A 17,316-nucleotide genomic window follows, 5' to 3' on the forward strand; every position below is an offset into this window, starting at 1 on the left:
AGTTTTGAGACCACTAAAATCATTACTACTGCGGAGAAAAGTTGTACTGTCTGCCTATAGCACTTGACTGGACTTCATAAATGATGCAAGTTATTAGGAACAGGAATAGATGCAGTCCTTGTGGAACACTTACCTGATCTTGTTCTAAACAGGACATTCCTCTGTTGTACTTACAGTTCTGTAGATATGATTTTAATAGTTTTAAGGTTGCTGCATCTAAAGACATAGGATTCCATTCTTTCTAGTAGCGATGTATGCCCTACTCAAAGGCTTTGCATGGACCACAAAAAATGACACAAGCAAAGTCTTTAATCTCAAACACTTGAAGTAGGTATTTGAATACAGAGTGTTATGTGGCATCAACAGTGTACACAAGTCATTTTTTTTTCAATAATTATTTTGTAATCAATTAACTATTTCTAGATTTTCAAAGTAAACAGGTAACTGTTGGTAAATTATGTTTGATTACTTTGCTAAAACCTGGGACCATGGAAATTGGCCTGTAGCTTGAAGGCAAGTCTTTACTTACTTTTATGTGCTGAAAATACTCAAGACACTTTAAGCACACCTGGAAAATATTCCAGGGCTATGCATTTGTTTATACAGTATGTTAAGGGATATATAATAGTCTATTATTTTCTTTATTACTTTGCAAGATTTATCATATCTACCTTGCAGAAGGTGGATATCACTTGTGCCACAGGGCTGGTTGACTGCACTGTGCACACTTGGCAGCTGCAGGCATTTGTGTCCCCAATAACTAGCAAACCCTCACCCATGTGTTATCACCTATTGCTCAACTAGCTGTGAGGGCAGCACACCCTGTGGACAATTCAAGTGACATGTGGGGTGTCACATGCAACACACCACATTCTCCGCCACTGCTGCATCTCAAGACAGCAGCTCGAAGACAGCCAACTGTAGCTGAAAGCACATTCAGCTGTTCATAAACTTCTGCCAACTCCTGCATCTGCACACAGCATGCACACATCCTACCCATGCTGTCAAGACTAACTGAAGAAGTAGACTATGAAAGTAGACAGAAACCTAGATACGCAACTTGCTATCCTCCTGATGGGCCACCAGTGGATGCTGGTGCCTTAACAATCTGTGTAGCTGGTTATTCAGAAGAATGGAAACTGTACTACAGACTGTCTGAGTGTATATGTACGTACAAAAAAATGTGAGATTTAAACTCTTAAATAGAAAAACACACACAAAATGTAAGAAATGGTAAAACACAAGAAAATCTAAATACATAACTTGCCATTCTGGAGGTGTGAACAGGCGACAGCAGAAGGCCTGACTGACTGGCTTACTAAACGAACATGTGCTTGCCTTCAAAACAAAACAAATTAGCAACTAGTGTACATACTGAATGAATTTATACTTGCAAAACGTGAGATTAAACTTCTTAAATAGCAAAAAACATTCAAAATTTAATAAATATGCTACTAGTAGAGCACAGGAAAAGCTAAATACTCAACTTGCAGCTCTGTAGATGTGACAAGGTGACTGAAGACCACCACCACCACAACGACAACAACCCCTAACATTGATGTGCTGCAGAATGCTTGGACATATTCTCAGTTCGAAAATAATAAATTTCTTGAAACTGAGAAGCTTATGTCCCTGAATCAGCATAGTTTTAGAAAATATCATGCATGCAAAACTTAACTTGCCCTTTCCTCACATGATATACTGTGAACTGTGAATGAATAGAGGGTAACAGGCAGATTCCACATTTCTGGTTTGCAGAAAGCATTTGACACGGTGCGCCTCTGGAGATTGTCAACAAAGGTACGATCATGTTCCCAGATGTGAGAGGCTTGAAGACTTGTTAAGTAATAGAACCCAATATCTTGTCCTTGAGGGTGAGTGCTCATCAGAGACTAAGAATATCATCAGGAGTGCCCCAAGGAAGTGTGATAGGACTGCTATCATTCTCTATATTTATAAATGGTTTGGTGGCCGGGATGGACAACAGTCTGCTGCTGTTTTCTGATGATGCTATGGTGTACAGTGAGATGTCGAAGTTGAGTGACTGTGGGACACAATTTCTAGTTGGTATGAGGAATGACAGATAGCTCTAACTGTTGTTTTCGATCATTGCTTAATGCTACCTCTGAAATTCTCAACAACATCTGATTCTTTCAACTTATCTAGGGCCCATCTCCATAATTTCCTACCTTTTTGCAATTTCTTCAGTTTTAATCTACAGTTCATAACCAATAAATTGTGGTCAGAATCCACATTTGCCCCTGGAAACATCTTACAATTTAAAATCTGGTTCTGAAATTTTGCCTTACTATTACATGATCAATCTGAAACCTTCCAGTATCTCCAGATTTCTTCTACATATAAAACCTTGTTTCATTATTCTTAACCCGTATTAGTGATGATCAAATGATGGTCTGTGCAAAATTCTGTCAGGTGGCTTCCTTGTTCATACCTTTACCCCGTTTATTTTGAATAGGAAATTAGGGCAGAGAATGAATTACTGTGGAAATTTCAGGGATATGGTTATTCTCACTAGTATCAACAGAAAACAATGCCAACAACAATAGTTCAGGTATACATGCTGATGTCACAAGCAGAAAATGAAAAGAGAGAGAGAGAGAGAGAGAGAGAGAGAGAGAGAGAGAGAGAGAGAGAGAGAGAGAGAGAGTATATGCAGACACTGAACACGTAATTCAGTATGTACAGGGAGGTGAAAATCTAATAACCATGGGAGATTGGAACATTTTAGTGGGCGGAAGAATACAACACACAGTTATCAGAGAATGTGAGAATGAGAAATTAGATAGGTAGACTGAACAACTAAGGCGCAGGTTCTGAACTGAATTGGAGAGAGAAGAAATTTATGGCACAACTCAACTAAGAGAAGGAATCAGTTGACAGAATATGCCCCGAGGCATCAAAGAAATGAAATCTTCCTTGGAGCTGTGGGTGAACTATGATATCTTCCATTTACTGGGAACAGCTCTTTGCTCAAAGAATATCTGGTAAATTATGGCTAAGAGTCGAGATACTCCCTCAATTCTGTATAGAATATGAAAGGGAAACCATCGGGCATTGGTTGAGTTATACTAATGTCACTTACTTTTAAATATCGGTACTGCTGACATCAGTATCACTCATCTTTGGTATATGCTTGTATCATGATGGCAATATGTCTTGGATTTCCTTCAGAAGAAACAGTGAATATTTTTAAAAAATGTCTATTTCAGTATCTACGTCAACAAACAAGTACCTGGACACTATCCTCTATACATCTTGCAGCACTAATATATGACCTGATTTTAGCAGTATTTTGCGAAAGTTAAGTAATGACATTTTGTAGGGGTGCTACTGAAAGTTTCACATACTGCCCTTCTAGTAATCAAGCTTGTTTCTATTAACTTCTGTTTATCTGCAGTTACTGAGCGAGGTGGCGCAGTGGTTAGCACACTGGACTCGCATTCGGGAGGACGGCGGTTCTGTCCCGCGTCCGGCCATCCTGATTTAGGTTTCCGTGATTTCCCTAAATCGCTTCAGGCAAATGCCGGGATGGTTCCTTAGAAAGGGCATGGCCGATTTCCTTCCCTAATCTGAGCTTGTGCTCCATCTCTAATGACCTCGTTGTCGATGGGACGTTAAACAGTAATCTCCTCCTCCTCCTCTTTATCTGCAGTTCAGTTGTTCTGTTTAGAGGTGTGATATCTTAACCTTCTGATTTACTGGTTTACTAATTGTGATAACTACCAATACTCCTCTCGTCCTGCTTTACTGCTAAACTGAACCTGAGTAACACTTCCTCTGTATACTCATTCTCTGAATTAAAAGATTCTACCTCCCATCTGAGAAATGAGGTGTCATCCTCCTTACCTTATTTTCTGAAGCAGTGGACTTTCTGTTCATTTCTTAGCTCTTTGTGGTGATCACTTTTGCTACAACTGCATTGTGTTCACTGAAATCATCTCTGTTTGCAAGTCATCAAGGCAGTTAGCTCTGCTCGTCATCAAAAGAAAAGAATACAGTAGAAGATAAATGGATAGCTTTGCGAGAAGAAATAGTGAAGGTAACAGAGGATCAAATAGATAAAACGACAAGGCTAGTAGAAATCCTTGACAATCACCGGAGATACTGAATTTATTTGATGAAAGGATAAAACATAAAAATGCAGCAAAGGAAGCAGGTGAAAGGGAATTACATACATTTAAAAAATAAAATTGACAGGAATTGCAAAATAGCTTAGCGGGAATGGCTAGAAGACAAATGTAAGGCTATAGTAGGATACATCACTAGAGTAAAGAGAGGTATCATCTAAAAGAATTAAAAAGGCCTTCCTAGAAAAGAGAAGCAGCTGTTCAGCACCAAGAGCACGATTGGAAAACCAGTACTAAACGATGTTGGGAAAGGTAAAAGGTGGAAGGAGTATAGAGAGAGGCTATCGGTACATACGCAACAGCATGCAGCACCTAATATGCTCTGAAATGCTGCACATAACAGGGTTATATTGCTGATAAAAAGGTAGGATCAAGTGTTTTGTATAGCTCTTGGGTTAGGGACCTTTTATATACCCAATTGAGTCCACAGCTCGTGGTCTCGCGGTAGTGTTCTCGCTTCCCGAGCATGGGGTCCCGGGTTTGATTCCCGGTGGGGTCAGGGATTTTTCCTGCCTCGAGATAACTGGGTGTTGTTGTGTTGTCTTCATCATCACCATTACAGTCGGAGGAAGGCAATGGCAAACCACCTACACTAGGACCTTGCCTAGTAAGGCGGCGCGGGTCTCCCGCGTTGCTCCCCTACGCTCTGTAAAGAAGTATGGGACTCATCATCATCATCATCATCATCATATACCCAATTGCAGGATCGCTATGCTACAGTACAGGGTCATAGTAAATATTACACATTTCCTCTTGCTTCGACAAATGGAGGAAATTGGTTGATTCTTTCAGCACTGGATGCAGTCTACAGTGGGTCTTAAGGACCTTATGTAGACACCATTATGTCGTGGGCGCTTCTGTAAAGATATCAACAAAAAAAAAAACCATTTTCTCATACCAAAATGGAGCCACAGATCCCAAGACGGCTATGCACAGCACATGGCTGAAATTTTTACAACACTTTGCTACTATGCTTATCTCAAAAAGCCTTGAAATTTTTTTCGATATCTTTATTTGTTTCCGAGATACAGAGGCTCCAACTTCCCGTACTTCTACATACGAAATATGCATGTAAAATTTGGTGTGAGTTGAAAATGTGGATTATAAAGTGATGTCACATGGAGAAATATCCTTTAAAGTGTCTCCATTGTCATCAGATTTATTTTGGGAACCTTGTGACAATACTGAAGCACATGCATAATTTTTGTGCATATGAAATCCAATCTGAGGTGAAAAATTAGTTTTGTTTTATTTCAGTTCCACATAAGTAAACTATCAAAGTTTTATGGATCTTGAAGATTTTTCGTGATGAGCGACATGCTCTGTTGTGGTACGGAAAAGAAGCAAACTGGCAGAAAAATGTTGCTATTGGAGCACCACAAAGATGAATATGCTCCTGTGTGAAAGACTCTGACTGAAAAGTGGGATATTACTGTTTCATTCTACCTTACAGAAATATTTCCAAAAATTTTGGTATCCACTTATTTTATGCTGAGAGAGAAGAAGGGAGTGGCAGCAGGAAAGAGACAGAAAAATAAAAAAAGTCTGGAAGATAGTAGACAGTGGTTGTGGTATACAAAGAGCGAAGGAGACAATGACAGTGTGAGAGAATGAGGGACACAGTTGCAGTGGAACATAGTTGACAGTGGAAGAACAGTATTAGGAAAAGAATGAACCGAGGCAGTGCTTGTAGGCAAGGAATAAAGGGAAGGAGAAAGTGGAAGTGGGTGAGATACATAGTCTACGAGAGCGATAACAAGAAAGAGACAGTGAGAAAGGGCAAATGGGAGCGGATGTGTGTGAGCGACTTACAGCGATGGGATGGACTAGTGGGTGTTAGTGAGTTACAGGAACAGGAGCTTGTGTGACTGAGAGGTAAGTAACATGTTAAAAATACCACAAATGTGTTTGCATACAAAAAAATTTTAAGGTGCTGAGGAAGGTAGAATGGGGCAGCTGAACCTCACTTTAAAGTCAGTGTTTTAAACAGGAGTACATTTGTGTTTTTTGTGCTCTGATGTGATCATTTTCCACACTTATAAGGGAAATGAACATGAAGCAATATCATAGAAAGAGAAGAGGATATAGATGAAGATGATATTGGAGATGTGACACAGCGAGAAGAATCTGACAGAACACTGAAAGACTTAGTCGAAACAAGGCCCCTGGAGAAGATGACAGTACATTATAATGAATGATATCCTTGGGAGTGGCATCCATGACAAAACTTTTCCACCTGGTGAGTAAGATATATGAGAAATGTGAAATACACTCAGACAATAATTCCAATTCCAAAGAAAGCAGATGTTGGAAGGTGTGAATATTACTGAAATATCAGTTTAACAAGTCATGGCTACAAAATACTAATACAAATTCTTTGCAGAAGAATGGAGAAAACTAGAAAAAGCCAACCTCAGGGAAGGTCAGTTTGGATTCTGGAGAAATGTAGGAATACCCCAGGCAATACTGATTGTATGACTTCTCTTAGAAAATAGGTTAAGGAAAAGCAAACCTATATTTATAGACTTAGAGAAATATTTTGATAATGTTGATTGCAATACACACTGAAGGTAGCAGGGGTAAACTACAGGGAGCAAAATGCTATTTACAACTTATACAGAAGCCAAATTGCTGGTTGAAGAGTCTAAAGGCATGAAAGAGAAGCATTGATTGAGAAAGGAGAGTCAAGGGCATGACATGAAAACAGTTGATAAGGAAATGGGGCAAGGTTGTAGTCTGTCCTGATATAATTCAATCTGTACGTTGAGGAAACAGTAAAGGAAACAAAAGAAAAAGTTGAAGAAGGCAGTAAAGATCAGGGAGAAGAAATAAAACTTTTGAGACACAAAGTGGTCAAAGGGTTTTGCTATTTGGTCAGTAGAATAATTGATGATGACTGGATGAGAGAAAATATAAAGTGTAGACTGAAAATGGCAAGAAAAACCTTTCTGATGAAGAGAAATTTGGTAACATTGAATATAGATTTAAGTGTTAGGAAATCTTTTCTGAAGGCATTTGACTGGAGTAGGTTAGATCATGTAACTAATGAGGTGGTGCTGAATAGAAATGGGGAGAAAAGAAATTTGTGGTACAACTTGACTAAAAGAAGGAGCTGGTTGACAGGAAATGTTCTGAGGCATAAAGGGTTCACTGATTTAGTATTTGAGGGAAGTGTGGGAGGTAAAATTTGTACAGGGAAACCAAGAGATGAATAAAGTAAGCAGGTTCAAAGAATGTAGATTGCAGTAGTTATAGAGAGATGACAAGGCTTGTGAATGATAGCATAGCATAGCATGGAGAGCTTTATCAAAACAATCTATGGACTAAATACTGCAACAATAACAAAAAATTATGCTCACATTATACCATTTTATGCTGCCATAGATGTATTACCCTGTGTTTGTCTAACCAGAAATCCTTATCTTGATTTCATTTCACTTCAGCAACCACCACTATATCTGGATTGTGCCTTTCCATTTTCCTTTTTGTATTTTCTAGCTTCCCTACCCCAATCATACTTCTGACAAACCACACTCCAATTCAATGAACATTACCCTTTTGTTGGTTATGCAATCTTGTTCTCATGATTACCTCCTTGGCAATCCCATCCCAGAGACACAAATGGAGAACCAATCGGAAGGTTTTATGGATGGGGAGATCATGAGACACTTCCAGTTATGGGCTGCATGTCTTGTAAATCCACATTGTGTGTTTTTAATATAGTGATTTTCATTACCCTCTGCATCATGCTGTTGATCATTGCCGATTCTTAGTCCTTTTGGGGGCAGTTTTTCACCCCAAGGGCAGTCGGGTGCCCTATGCCCCTGGCTGCTCCTCCACCCTCTTCAGGCCATTGGTGACTTTATACTGGAGGTCTTTGACTGCTATGACTGCTGAGTTAAGCAGAAGTGTGGATTGAACCTGGGACCCAGGAGATTTTGTTAGCTGTTGAAGATGCTACCTCCCAACCAGTGACTTGAATTAGCTTGGTAGATAGTATTAATTACAGTTTGAAATATCACACATTAATCCATTGGAAGGCACTGATAAAATTACAGTAATATGCAGTAAGATATTAACAAAATGACAACTTGGTCCAAAGGTTGACAACTAGCTCTTACATGATAAATTTGAAATTATGCACTTCACAGTATGTCAAAGTCATAGGATCCTGTGACTATATTATTCATGACTAAAAATTGAAATCATGCATACCAAACAAATGAGCAGGAGTGTGTGGGGGTTATCAAGTAGCAGGAACTCTTAGTCTCAGTTGTACATAAAGGATTCAGTTTATTGTTAGAATTCTTGAAAATAGCATGTTCACTATGTAAGATATTCTGGGCCAGAATTGTGGGGGTAGGAGGACAGGGCGTTAAAACAGTTATTTTGGTGTACTGGCAGAAGGTAACCACAATATGCTGAGGTGCAGGCATTGTAACTATATAACCAAACCAGATACTTTAGTGTTGTTTGGTTATGGTGGTTCACATGAGGGGTTCATTGGTTAGTGGCTGATTTCCTAAACAAAGGTGCATAACAATGTTGGCAGCAAAATTGATGTATGTCGTTGGTAATGAAAGATGTTCTGCCTCTGAACAGATATGTTATACCTGTGACAAAACAGGAACAGGTGATAGTAGTATATGCATGTGGTGGCTCTTGGAATTGCATACTGAACACTGATTTGATCTGAAGACAGACAGTATTCCATAAGGCAGCATTTAAAATATTTTATTTGTACTACTATATTTGAGCACTACCCATTCTTGAGTGCATCTAAAAAACACAATAGCACAGCATATAAAGGGAAGAGAGCTAAAACATGAAAGTAATACAACTACATTAAATGAAGTGTTAAACAAGTGTAGTAGTTACCTATAGTAAATAAAATCTAATTACTTCTGGTAACTACTATGTTTAATGATACATTCGATATAATCATGTGACTTTCATGTTTTAGATTTCTTCCTTTTTTTAGGATGTGTGAAGCACATGAGAATGGGCAGTGTCTAGTAGTGCAAATAAAGCCTTTTAAACACAGAATGGTGAATAAAGTCTTTCTTCAAATGTGCTGAGGCTGTGGGGCCCACCCAGATGAAAATGACCACTGATTTGATCCTTGAGGTAAGGTTTGGTGCAGGTATTTTATAAGTATGGGGTAGAATATTGTTAAGAAGATAGGGCAGGTGACAATCACATCAGTTTGGGAAAGATGGGATGGATTTTGGAAAGACTAGTTGCCATTCTAAAACACAACTAGAGATACTCAGTGCTCCAGAGAGGGTGATACTGGATAATTATCCAGGCTTTTAGGTGCAGAAGAAATGACAGCCATCAGAGTCACAGTACTTTTGGTGACTGGTTTATTAAATGTGGACAGAGATGTTTATTGGAACTATTAGAAAGGTGTACAACAAGGAAGGTGGTCTGTTAAGCTGAAGGGGACAAAATGAAATGGATTGGAGGCCCTGGAGAATTGACATCTCAATGAGATCTAATTATTAGTCAATATTATCAATAAACATGAAGATCAGAGAAGTAGTTTAGAATTTTAAGTTTTGACAAAAGATTGCTGACAGAGAGCCTCCCATAGGACAATACTCTGCAACTTGTGTTTCATGACTGTGTGTATTGAACCAACTGTAAAGGGAAACGTAATTTTGTACAATTTGACATCATGCGGAAAATCGGGTCACTGAGAATCGAACAGTAACTCAATTAAAGAAAAATGAGGAAGGGCTCAGCTGCAGACCTGTGAGAGAAAACCATTCTCCACCAGTCTCGAACAGTTGAACAAATTACATAAAACATAGATCAGTGAGGTTAAACAATTATTTGAAGCTGCCTCTTTTTAAATGCAAAAACATATATAACAAATATGCTGTGTAGAAGACTAAGCAAATTTAGTTCTCAGTCAGTTACAGACACATTCAGCAAAGTGCATCCTGAAAAAAATGATGATTCTAACTCGACTTTAGTACATGAATGTGATGCACTTACTTAAAATGTTATTAATAAAGAAGTGTGGGTAGTTAATTCTCACAATTCCAATACCAATAGGTATAAGGAGAAACAGTGTGTTTTCATCATTACATGTTATAACATCACCAGAAGTATGAGATTAATATACTAGACAGAGAAAGAGTGCTAAAACACACACACACACACACATATCCACAGAGAGAGAGAGAGAGAGAGAGAGAGAGAGAGAGAATCTTTACACTTTTTCTCAAAACAATGAATAAATTGTGTTTTGGTCTTTTATCTGTGATAATATATGACATTGTGGTAGAATTCTGAGTCATTTAGTCTATTTAATAATAATGTGAAGCCATTAGAACATTCTACTTCATGTGCCACAAATCAGTAAATTATTTACATTTTTACAACCAAACTGAGATAGAAATAATATATTCATAATTCATGCCAGAATAATAAACGTATACAAAAAGTTTTAAGGTCATCTACTTTGAGAACATTTTTCTTTGAATGGATGTCATGCTATGACTACATGGTAACAAACTTTTTTTTATTGTACTGTGATTTTAATTCTTTTTTATTAGACACACACACACACAATATTTGTAATTATTAAGTGAGAGAGGTCTTCTTGCTTGTGGCTTATGCTGTTTCTTTTGCCTTCAGGTGACTTTGGTAAAATGGTATTGAATATTGCATCAGAGATAAAATTCTGTGACTTGTGTGAAGTATGCGAGAATATTCAAAAAAGTCCCAAGGAAAAGGCATGTTTGATTCTGAGGAAATACATCACTGAATATAGAAAACTAGGAGAGAGACTGAAAGCAGAGGACCAACAGGCAGTAAGTATTATTATTTGTATTGTAAGTATTTTTGTGTAGGTTTTACTGTCAGTATTTCATGTTGAAACGATGTCGTGGATGGAATAGATGATGTAACAGAAATAGTACAATAACAATATCTCATAGGAAACATGATATTCAAAAGATCTACCATCTATTTAGGAACCTAACATTTAATGTAATACCCTCTTTGTGCCCCTTCATTCTTTCCTTTTCTCAGTGCCTCATACACACTTGTCTTTCTAATCAACTACTGTAGCATTATCTGTATTGTGTTTTATTTTATTTATGCCAGACATACTTGCCTGATTTCTTACTTCAGTCACACCATTTTTAAATTCTCAACTGTCTCCTTCCCCTAATTTCTTTTTATGAACAGAAATGTGCATCTGTAGCAAAAGTTATGCTACAGAAATTATGATGCTACACTACTCAGTGATTTTCAGCTGCACATGTCTGTTCCCAGCTGTATGATTTATACAAAGTAAAGTATTCATAAGAAGATGCTGCAAGCTGCCTAATTTTTTCTTACCCAGATAACTTTCGATTGCATAGAAGCCAAGTTAGAGACAGTCCCACTGTTGTGTAACCCCTGCCCCACTTGCACCCTATATTGCTGAATTGTACAGTGAGCCTTTAACTGGGTGGAAATTGCTTCAGGCTCTTATCTCCTCACATGTATGGTCCAGGCCCTCATACAGTTCAGAATCAGATGTTACAAGTCAGAATTTCGTAGAATCTATCTACTCAGGGTTTTCAACAATGTGTTTTTCCCTTCACAATGGTGAGATGGTATTATTATCCCAATCAAACCAGGCAGAAACCCAGTCCCCATCAACAACTACTGACTGATTAGCCTCACCATGTGCTGTGCAGCTGGATGAAATGATGCTAGCTTGATGATTATGCTAAGTTCTTGAGTCACAGTAGCCATTTGTTTCCCTGTCACTTTGGTTTCTGGGAGGGATAATCGCCATTGCACCATCTGGTCAGGATGTGAATAGCAATCCAACAGGCTTTTTCTTAATGGCAACATCTTATGGTAGTCTTTTCGCCTACAGAAGGCATAATACACCATTTGGTGCCATCACATTTTACTTACTTTCTAAATAATTTGGGCTTTTGAGGTAACCTATTGAACTTTATACGTCAGTTTTCATCCAACAGTTTTTCCGGGTACAGGTGGTATATCGCGCAGCTATTGATGCCTCCAAGAGAACGCAATCCTTTAGGGATCAGTTTTGATTGTTACACTTTTCTTCAATGCCATCATTTGGCTGGTGATATCCATCAGACTGTGCTATATGTCAACGCATTTTACATTTATGTAGCTCACAATTTTTAGCCTTGACTGAATTACAGCCCCAAGGAGCTTCCAGCTATCTCCCACAAAATTGTATTTCTATCATCCTACAAGGCTTCATCCTGACCCAGAAGTCTACTTGGTTACCCATCACTTGTGTGATGTTGTGCAGTCCAAATTTTGAGACTACTCTTTGATCAAAAGCTGACCTAGCTGCTCAACATTAGTCAATGAAAGGTTCGTTGGTTTACGCTAAGAATGGCACCTTTGGCTCTGACGGGACCTCCCCCCTCCCCTCTCCCCAACCCCCCCTCTGCCCCCCCCCCCCCAGGAATATTATCCCCATATTTTCCCACACAACTCTTCTTGGTTAGTATCCAGATCTTGATTTAGGACTAATCTATCTCAGGAATATAAGGTTTCAATTGCCTACATGAAATTTCAGTGTCTGTTCCTCTCAGTTCTTCAGGAGAGTTAGAGTGCTGCCATCGTGTACACTGATGGCTCTAAATTGTAAGTAGGATGGGATATGCTTTTGTGTTTCCCACTGGTCAGGATCAGTATTTGTTGTTGGGAACATGTATTGTTTTTGATGGTGGAGCTGGCAGCCGTTGACAGAGTCCTATGTTTCATTAAACAGACCTTTTTCAATCATGTTTTAATTTGTAGTGACACAAGCAGTCTCCAGGCTATTAATTGACGTTACTCTCTTGTTCACAATCTTCTCTGTGCTTTAAGCCATTGGCACACGAACCATGCTTTTGAATACAAAAGTTGAGCATGCTGAGCTCAATTTGTTGCTGAATGCTCACAAATGATACAACTTGTTCATATGCTATGTGTGCCTCAATGTAATGTACGTGATCGCAGTACACTTGAGCAGCAGTTGTTGCCTCTATTTGTTTACAAAACAGACTGCTTACGAAATAGGTGGGCATACAAATTTACAATAGTTCTTCACACAGGATAAAAATCATTTCATCATTTTCACTTTAGTGTTTTTCAAATCACTAATGTCATTCTCCCCCCATGAACCATGGACCTTGCCGTTGGTGGGGAGGCTTGCGTGCCTCAGCGATACAGAAAGCCATACCGTAGGTGCAACCACTATGGAGGGGTATCTGTTGAGAGGCCAGACAAATGTGTGGTTCCTGAAGAGGGGCAGCAGCCTTTTCAGTAGTTGCAGGGGCAACAGTCTGGATGATTGACTGATCTGGCCTTGTAACAATAACCAAAATGGCCTTGCTGTGCTGGTACTGCGAACGGCTGAAAGCAAGGGGAAACTAGGGCTGTAATTTTTCCCGAGGGCTTGCAGCTTTACTGTATGATTAAATGATGATGGCGTCCTCTTGGGTAAAACATTCCGGAGGTAAAATAGTTTGCCATTTGGATCTGCGGGTGGGGACTACTCAAGAGGATGCCGTTATCAGGAGAAAGAAAACTGGCGTTCTACGAATTGGTGCGTGGAATGTCAAATCCCTTAATCGGGCAGGTAGATTAGAAAATTTAAAAAGGGAAATGGATAGGTTAAAGTTAGATATAGTGGGAATTAGTGAAGTTCGGTGGCAGGAGGAACAAGACTTTTGGTCAGGTGACTACAGGGTTATAAACACAAAATCAAATAGGGGTAATGCAGGAGTAGGTTTAATAATGAATAGGAAAATAGGAATGCGGGTAAGCTACTACAAACAGCATAGTGAACGCATTATTGTGGCCAAGATAGATACGAATCCCACACCTACTACAGTAGTACAAGTTTATATGCCAACTAGCTCTGCAGATGACGAAGACATTGAAGAAATGTATGATCAAATAAAATAAATTATTCAGATAGTGAAGGGTGACGAAAACTTAATAGTCATGGGTGACTGGAATTCAGTAGTAGGAAAAGGGATAGAAGGAAATGTAGTAGGTGAATACGGACTGGGGCAAAGAAATGAAAGAGGAAGCCGCCTGCTAGAATTTTGCACAGAGCACAACTTAATCATAGCTAACACTTGGTTCAAGAATCTTAAAAGAAGGCTGTATACATGGAAGAAGCCTGGAGATACTGACAGGATTCAGATAGATTATATAATGGTAAGACAGAGATTTAGGAACCAGGTTTTAAATTGTAAGACATTTCCAGGGGCAGATGTGGACTCTGACCACAATCTATTGGTTATGACCTGTAGATTAAAACTGAAGAAACTGCAAAAGGTGGTAATTTAAGGAGATGGGACCTGGATAAACTGAATTAACCAGAGGTTGTACAGAGTTCCAGGGAGAGTATAAGAGAGCAATTGACAGGAATGGGGGAAAGAAATACAGTAGAAGAAGATTGATAGATTTGAGGGATGAAGTAGTGAAGGCAGCAGAGGATCAAGTAGGTAAAAAGACGAGGGCTAGTAGAAATCCTTGGGTAACAGAAGAAATATTGAATTTAATTGATGAAAGGAGAAAATATAAAAATGCAGTAAATGAAGCAGGCAAAAAGGAATACAGACATCTCAAAAATGAGATCGACAGGAAGTGCAAAATGCCTAAGCAGGGATGGCTAGAGGACAAATGTAAGGATGTAGAGGCTTATCTCACTAGGGGTAAGATAGATACTGCCTACAGGAAAATTAACGAGACCTTTGGAGAAAAGAGAACCACTTGTATGAACATCAAGGGCTCAGATAGAAACCCAGTTCTAAGCAAAGAAGGAAAAGCAGAAAGGTTTAAGGAGTATATAGAGGGTCTATACAAGGCCGATGTACTTGAGGACAATATTATGGAAATGGAAGAGGATGTCGATGAAGATGAAATGGGAGATACGATACTGCGTGAAGAGTTTGACAGAGCACTGAAAGACCTGAGTCGAAACAAGGCCCCCGGAGTAGACAACATTTCATTGGAACTACCGATGGCCTTGGGAGAGCCAGTCCTGACAAAACTCTACCATCTGGTGAGCAAGATGTATGAGACAGGCGAAATACCCTCAGACTTCAAGAAGAATATAATAATTCCAATCCCAAAGAAAGCAGGTGTTGACAGATGTGAAAATTACCAAACTATCAGTTTAATAAGTCACAGCTGCAAAATAGTAACGCAAATTCTTTACAGACGAATGGAAAAACTAGTAGAAGCCGACCTCGGGGAAGATCAGTTTGGATTCCGTAGAAATGTTGGAACACATGAGGCAATACTGACCCTACGACTTATCTTAGAAGCTAGATTAAGAAAGGGCAAACCTACGTTTCTAGCATTTGTAGACTTAGAGGAAGCTTTTGACAATGTTGATTGGAATACTCTCTTTCAAATTCTGAAGGTAGCAGGGGTGAAATACAGGAAGCGAAAGACTATTTACAATTTGTACAGAAACCAGATGGCAGTTATAAGAGTCGAGGGACATGAAAGGGAAGCAGTGGTTGGTAAGGGAGTGAGACAGGGTTGTAGCCTCTTCCTGATGTTATTCAATCTGTATATCAAGCAAGCAGTAAAGGAAACAAAAGAAAAATTCAGAGTCGGTATTAAAATTCATGGAATAGAAATAAAAAGTTTGAGGTTCGCTGATGACATCATAATTCTGTCAGAGACAGCAAAGGACTTGGAAGAGCAGTTGAACGGAATGGATAGTGTCTTGAAAGGAGGATATAAGATGAACATCAACAAAAGCAAAACGAGGATAATGGAATGTAGTCGAATTAAGTCGGATGATGCTGAAGGGATTATATTAAGAAATGAGACACTTAAAGTAGTAAAGGAAATTTGCTGTTTGGGGAGCAGAATAAGTGATGATGTTCAAAGTAGAGAGGATATAAAAAGTAGACTGGCAATGACAAGGAAAGCATTTCTGAAGAAGAGAAATTTGTTAACATCGAGTATAGATTTGAGTGTCAGGAAGTCATTTTTGAAAGTATTTGTATGGAGTGTAGCCATGTATGGAAGTGAAACATGGACAATAAATAGTTTGGACAAGAAGAGAATAGAAGTTTTCGAAATGTGGTGCTACAGAAGAATGCTGAAGATTAGATGGGTAGATCACATAACTAATGAGGAAGTATTGAACAGGATTGGGGAGAAGAGAAGTTTGTGGCACAACTTGACCAGAAGAAAGGATCGGCTGGTAGGACTTGTTCTGAGGCATCAAGGGATCACCTATTTATTATTGGAGGGCAGCGTGGAGGGTAAAAATCGTAGAGGGAGACCAAGATATGACTACACTAAGCAGATTCAGAAGGATGTAGGTTGCAGTAGGTACTGGAAGATGAAGAAGCTTGCACAAGATAGAGTAGCATGGAGAGCTGCATCAAAGCAGTCTCAGGACAGAAGACCACAACAACAACAACAACAACAACGTCATTCTTACGTGATCATTGTTCTTATTCTTTACAAGATCTCAAATATGAAACTTGAAACAAGAAAGTGCAGACTGTCTTATTGCAAGTAGTCCAAACTGTCTTGTAGACAGAGCCAATCAAACAACATCCCTGCTCAGAAAGAGTGCAATTATATTTACATAACATTGAATATTAAAGACTATACTTCTATTAAACTAATACGAAAGTATCAGAACCCATTCAAAATGTGAAGGTTAATAAAGGAACGTTTGAATCTAGTGAGGTGTGAACTAGCAGCAGATCACAGATTCCATGTATCTACTCATTACGCTATACTGACAATGAATAATATTTGATCAGACTTTGCACATTACCTTATCCTGAAAGTTTAGGTATGTTATTATCTGACATTGGATTACAACAAATTCTTCCAAGAACAGTGCCTTTTTGATGGATCCTCAATGTTCCATTGCCTTGAAACATGATACTTTCATAATACGCAAGTTACAATAATTCTTTAACCACCAATATGATATTTACCATGACAGCGCTTACAATTAGCAATGGATTTTTGAGAGATCCTTAATTTGCTGGTGCTTAAAAATGCCACATATACATGTGGCTTTGAATGAAAACCAATATGGCATCTTGTGACTTCATACTGAAGATAGACAGTGTTGTGATGTAGGTGGCATTCTTCCATTCATTGGTCTACATTTAGATGAACATCAGAATAT

The 17,316-nt window shown here is 38.8% G+C and overlaps 1 protein-coding gene across 8 annotated transcripts in view; it reads left to right on the forward strand.

Annotated features, from left to right (window-relative positions):
* LOC126284945 (DNA ligase 4-like) overlaps positions 1-17,316 on the forward strand; it is a 616,842-nt gene that overhangs the window by 340,031 nt on the left and 259,495 nt on the right. For all 8 annotated transcript variants that reach the window (XM_049984217.1, XM_049984218.1, XM_049984213.1 and 5 more), the window contains exon 2: positions 10,797-10,972. In XM_049984217.1, coding sequence (XP_049840174.1) covers positions 10,811-10,972 — 162 coding nt within the window. In that variant the 5' untranslated portion in view covers positions 10,797-10,810. The remainder of the gene's footprint in view (positions 1-10,796; positions 10,973-17,316) is intronic.

Source organism: Schistocerca gregaria, chromosome 8, assembly GCF_023897955.1.
Source record: "Schistocerca gregaria isolate iqSchGreg1 chromosome 8, iqSchGreg1.2, whole genome shotgun sequence".
In the NCBI taxonomy this organism is placed as follows: Eukaryota; Metazoa; Arthropoda; class Insecta; order Orthoptera; family Acrididae; genus Schistocerca; species Schistocerca gregaria.